General features: G+C 52.1%; 1 protein-coding gene across 2 annotated transcripts; it reads left to right on the top strand.

The window, feature by feature from the left end:
• The first annotated feature begins 282 nt into the window (after window positions 1-282).
• Window positions 283-3,913, top strand: LOC100282137 (uncharacterized). Of its 2 annotated transcripts, none has more exons than NM_001155049.2 (6): window positions 283-655; window positions 750-786; window positions 1,161-1,256; window positions 2,196-2,478; window positions 2,620-2,739; window positions 3,345-3,902. In NM_001155049.2, exons 1-6 carry the CDS (start codon window positions 619-621, stop codon window positions 3,573-3,575), a joined length of 804 nt encoding a protein of 267 aa, NP_001148521.1. In that variant the 5' UTR covers window positions 283-618; the 3' UTR covers window positions 3,576-3,902. The 2 variants fall into 2 exon arrangements, with proteins under 2 accessions (NP_001148521.1, XP_008672859.1); XM_008674637.2 differs by having other exon boundaries at window positions 288-655; window positions 736-786; window positions 3,345-3,913.
• The last annotated feature ends 1,425 nt before the right edge of the window (window positions 3,914-5,338 follow it).

Genomic DNA, 5,338 nt, shown 5'->3' with positions numbered 1-5,338 from the left:
GAATTCTTATACTTAATATATGTAAACTATTATTTTTAAAATAAAAAATGTAACTGTGTCGTGCCCGTGCCAGCACTACGGGTCGAGATAGTGGCCCAGGCACGGCACTATAGCCGTGCCGTGCCAGGCACTGGCACTATACTAACCGGACCGGGTCGTGCCTGGACCGTGCTTTTTCGTGCCGTGCCTGGGCCGGCCCATCGTGTTAGTGCCAAATGGCCATCTATACTTTGACTAACAAGCTAAGAAGAAGATAAGAACGTATGGGCTTCCGTCCGAACAGGCTCTCTTCTCCACCGGTCCTACCCCTTACCTCCCAAGATCACAATCCTCTGCTCCTTATATATTAGCCACACCGCTCGTTCCCTGCTGCACCGGGTGACACACAGGCACAAAGACACCGCCCGTACACAGGCTCGTTGGCTTGGCTGCTGTGTGTTGCGCTCAGCCATTCAGACTTGAGAGCTACTAGCTAACTGCTCGTTGGGTGTGGGTGCGCTCCCGGCCTAGACCGTGGAGGAAAGGAGTCCAGTCCACTCACTACCCCCTCTGCTCCGTTCGGGTTCCAGGCCAGCACAGCCGAGGGTTCCGCACAGCGATAAGCGCGAAGCGGAAGAGATGGAGCATATCGCCAGGTTCTTCTTCGGAGTTTCTGGTCAGTATCACCATGCCATTCCTGCCTCTGCTGCATGCCTACCTGATGGTCTTCTTCTTGCCTCGCCTAATCTCTGTTAGATCTGTCTCCCCAGGGAATGTCATTGCGCTCTTCCTCTTCCTGTCGCCTGTGTAAGTTTTTGATTCCACGTACCTGAATCCTTCTGTTCCTCACTGCCCGCGTCCATGCTTTAAAAAAAAAATCGAAAACAGAGAAGCAATGATATAGTACTTACTTCTACTATATGACAAAGACTAGAACATGGGGAGAATCAGTGTGGAGAGAAAGGCTATAGCATCTTTTAGGTTCAATCCTTTCCAGCGAAACACTGAAATTTCATACATATATAATTTTTTTCTAAAAAAAGCAAGTAGCTTTTCCCCATCCGAAATGCTTCTTCTTCCCAACCACGCCGCACCTTTTTTCTTGCGTCTTGCCTCAGCAGCCTTCAGGGGCAGCAGCGCAGTGCGTGTGTTCCTCTGACGGGTGAGAAATCTCTTTGCAGTGTCACCTTCTGGAGGGTCATCAGGAAGCGGTCGACGGAGGACTTCTCCGGCGTGCCCTACAACATGACGCTGCTCAACTGCCTCCTATCGGCTTGGTAACGAACCGCTCTCTCTCTCTCTCTCTCCCTGAGAGACACGGCCTTTTGATGAGCACTCCACACCATTTCTGTTTCTGTCTCTTCAGAAAATTAAATCGCATCGCAGATTTATGGAGTGGCCGTAAAGCAGTAAAACCGGCGTGGTGGTGTAGTTTGTTTTACTTAGATTTCGGAAATGCTGCATGGTTTGCTGGCCTGGGTGAAGCAAACGCTTGGCTCCTAGCGTAGCCTCTGCCCAACCCGGCCTGTCCTGTAGATAGAGTACTACCCGTGGACCCACTCGCTAGACGCTAGCACTGTAAGTCTGTGACAACGACTGCAATGAAGGGGGAAAAGCTTATTGCACTGCACCACTGCCCGTGGGAGCAGAGCCTACCTGTTGGCATTGCCAGGACGGAGATGACGACCTGTGGGCCTCGCGGCCCTTGAGCCCGCACATGCAGCGTCACGTTCAAGTGTTCGTACCTCCAAACAAAAAAAGTCTTGACGCTTTTTTTTTTCTTTTTGGTTATTATGATGACGGACGATTCTGGTCAGGGCATCCACATAAATATCTTAAAAGGTATTAACGACGTAAGTGCAAAAAAAAAGACAGTCTCTAGCACTACCACGGTTTTATCCATACAACTCACGTACATGAATCATATCATGAGATCTTCTAGTGGAATAAGATATAAAACTTAAATATATTGGGCTATATGAAAGAGTTTTTTAGATGTATTTAGTGCTTAAAGAACTGAAACGTAGTATCTAGATTGTACATGTCTTTATGACTATATGGATGAGTTGGTGTCCCGTTTGATTTTTCACGCGCCTTTGAATCCATGTGAAGATCGATGTGCTAGCTAGCTAGCTCGCTCTTCATGCGTTCGTCTGGATTTTGTTTGAAATTCACGCAGCATATATGTGTGGAATATAATCTGTATGCACATACAGGTACGGCCTGCCGTTCGTGTCCCCGAACAACATCCTGGTGTCGACGATCAACGGGACGGGGTCGGTGATCGAGGCCATCTACGTGGTGATCTTCCTCATCTTCGCGGTGGACCGGCGGGCCAGGCTCAGCATGCTGGGCCTCCTGGGCATCGTCGCCTCCATCTTCACCACCGTGGTGCTCGTCTCGCTGCTGGCCCTCCACGGCAACGCCCGCAAGGTCTTCTGCGGCCTCGCCGCCACCATCTTCTCCATCTGCATGTACGCCTCGCCGCTCTCCATCATGGTACGTGAGCGATGATGATTGGTTGTTGCTGCCTTGCTGGGTAGCTAGCTCCAGCGGGTCCCCTTCTGGGCGTGTACGTGCGTCCTTGCTGTCAACGTACGGCATCAGTTAACAAGCTAAGCGTGTGCTTGGTGTGTGCAGAGGCTGGTGATCAAGACGAAGAGCGTGGAGTTCATGCCGTTCCTGCTCTCCCTGGCCGTGTTCCTGTGCGGCACCTCCTGGTTCATCTACGGCCTCCTCGGCCGCGACCCCTTCATTATTGTACGCACACGGTTCTCTCTCTAGTCTAGATCCTGAGCCGCACTCACCGCCCGGCCGTACGCACGTGCTATCCGCGCATGTTGTCCGATTGGCACTCGGAAACCACTGTAGCAGCACTGTATCACTAGCTGTTGGGACTGGACGTAACTGCATCTGATCTGGCCAGCACAGTACCCCCGGGCTGGGCGTCGGTTGCCCTTTCGATGTCCCGCCCAAGCCCAACCAGGCGCACATGCCTGCCGCTGCCGCAGCCGATGCACGGGCATGGGCGCCGGTAGCGTCTAGCAGCGTGGGCGTGGCCACCCACAGGCAGCGCACGCCGGTGCTAGCTGCCGATGGGCCGCCGTGCCCATGTCCATGCAGCTGGATTGGACCCGGCACAGGCAGAAGCAACAGCGCCCGCGCTCTTTCTTGTCGCAATGCTAGTTAGCAAACTGCACGGTGCACTCCACTTCAGTACACACCAACGCGACAGACTGCGATGAAATATCTAAGGCCGAGTTTTTTTTTTTTGCAAATCTCATCATGTCGGAATGATTCATGCGGTCCAAACTTCAGCACACCCCCACTGTCGCTAAACCCGCGCTGTCTGTGCATGCGTGCAGATCCCGAACGGGTGCGGGAGCTTCCTGGGCCTGATGCAGCTCATCCTGTACGCCATCTACCGGAAAAACAAGGGCCCCGCCGCGCCGGCCGGCAAGGGAGAGGCCGCCGCCGCCGCCGCGGAGGTGGAGGACACCAAGAAGGTGGCCGCTGCCGTGGAGCTGGCCGATGCCACGACCAACAAGGCAGCGGACGCCGTCGGCGGCGACGGCAAGGTCGCCAGCCAGGTGTAGGCGGGCAAGGCTTATTTGCTGTCTGGGACTGGGAGGAACATCCTAAACGAGGCTGCCTTAGTTTGTCGGTGGAGCAGATTGGTGTTGGTTTCTGTGGGCTTTTACGGTTGTTGTTACTCTCATCTCCATCTCTCCCAGGAGGCTACCCCAAGCATGTAGTAGCTTCCATTCTGATTCTGGGACGGTGTTGCACGTTACAGTGCTCTCAAGCTGTCTCTGCAAAGTGTGTTTTTTTATTCCATTTCCCTCCTGCTCTTGTTCTCCAACTGCGCTTACCTGCCCCCGATTTCTCTAAAAAATGTATTAAACTATCTGAGAAATTCATCCAACTGCGAGTACTGTGCTGTGCGTGAGCAATGCATCTTTTGCGTGTACGGTGTGTGTGACACGCTGAACCCTGACTTATCACAACAATTCTAGAGTGTGCTCTATAGCGGCATTGGAGAAATTCTAAGCCTAACAATAATTCGTCTCCCTTGTCTAGCATGGTAGACTGTTCCTGGATAAATATTCATGGATGCAAAGCGGTTTGTCTAGGTGCCCGTCAATAGACTATTTTGTGTGGCCAATTAGTTTGTTTACAGGTTCGTCGTAGATAACCCAACTCACTTGTATCCTTGTAAGGTCCTGTTCGGTTTGTACGGAATGATATGCTAGATATATTCCTAGTCGGATCGCTTCTCTAGTTCATATAAACTTTGATTTGTTGAAACGATTTCGAGTATAAATTCTAAACAAACGAATAAAGCCTAAATATTTATTCGAATAGAGTGAATCTATTTCCTTAACCGGCCACAAGTTATATCGGTACCTCAAGATTAGGGTATCCACTCCTGCTAGGTTAAAACAGGACCCCGTGGCTATCCTTAGTCGCATAGTCACATATGGTCTGCCCTAGCTCACAGTCTAGGCCCGTCCGACGAGGCCGCTGGCCTCAGGTGGGGGCCAGCTTCCACGTGAGCTCTCCGGATCCCTGGCAATGGGGCTCTGTAGCCGCCACGTGCCCTGAGAATAGGGACTCTTTGACATCCGGGGGCGGACCCTGTGGGACGGACTCGGACAACCGCATGTGTCATCCGAACCTCCGACCTAAAGAGGTCTGGTGCTGCTACATGTCTGAGACAGTGTCATAGGGACCCGGACTCCCCTGAGCACCTTCCAGACCCCTGCTAAGGTGGTTCGGAGCCGCCATGTGTACATGCACTTCTAGTTGTTGCTCCCCGCTAAGGTGATGACCTGTTGATGCCACATGTCCCGTGGCGCATGACGTAAGCCCTCCGGTGGAACCTGACGTAAGCCTCTGGCATAATGGGCGCCACCTGCGTTAAGTGTGGGCAGAGTGCGTGTCCATTCACACCAAGTAATAGGTGACGTGCACCCCGCATTAAATGCAGGAGGCGTGCGCAGCCTGCAAGGCCTATACCGCATCAGAAACCCACGCGTTATCGAGGCAAGACCATTAACTCAATGCGTCGTTGTAACACCCGTCCACTCTCGGACCCGCGGTACTTACTCCTAGCAGCCCTCTAGAATCATAGACCATCCACATAGACCAACATGAGTCTTTTGTGTGCACTTTGTCCTCACTCATGCGCACCCGAGAAGACTTCCTGATCGATCACCCATCCTAAGATTACTCTTGGCCAAGCACGCTTAATCTAGAGGTTCTTTCGAGACAGGCTTTCGAAAAAATGATGCACCTTGTTTTTATGAATATTCTATCAATCATATTAAGCCTTGGACCAAGATATTCTCCCTACGCT

This window comes from Zea mays, chromosome 3, assembly GCF_902167145.1.
Source record: "Zea mays cultivar B73 chromosome 3, Zm-B73-REFERENCE-NAM-5.0, whole genome shotgun sequence".
NCBI lineage: Eukaryota > Viridiplantae > Streptophyta > Magnoliopsida > Poales > Poaceae > Zea > Zea mays.
The sequence above is the reverse complement of the archived record's forward strand: the minus strand, read 5'-3'. Positions and strand labels throughout refer to the sequence as shown.

Excerpts from the sequence above, each read along its gene's own strand:
- LOC100282137 (NM_001155049.2), top strand. The coding sequence starts at position 619 with ATGGAGCATATCGCCAGGTTCTTCTTCGGAGTTTCTG. Across the intron at positions 1,257-2,195 it reads AACTGCCTCCTATCGGCTTG|GTACGGCCTGCCGTTCGTGT; the intron begins GTAACGAACCGC and ends ATGCACATACAG. Across the intron at positions 2,479-2,619 it reads CCTCGCCGCTCTCCATCATG|AGGCTGGTGATCAAGACGAA; the intron begins GTACGTGAGCGA and ends TGGTGTGTGCAG.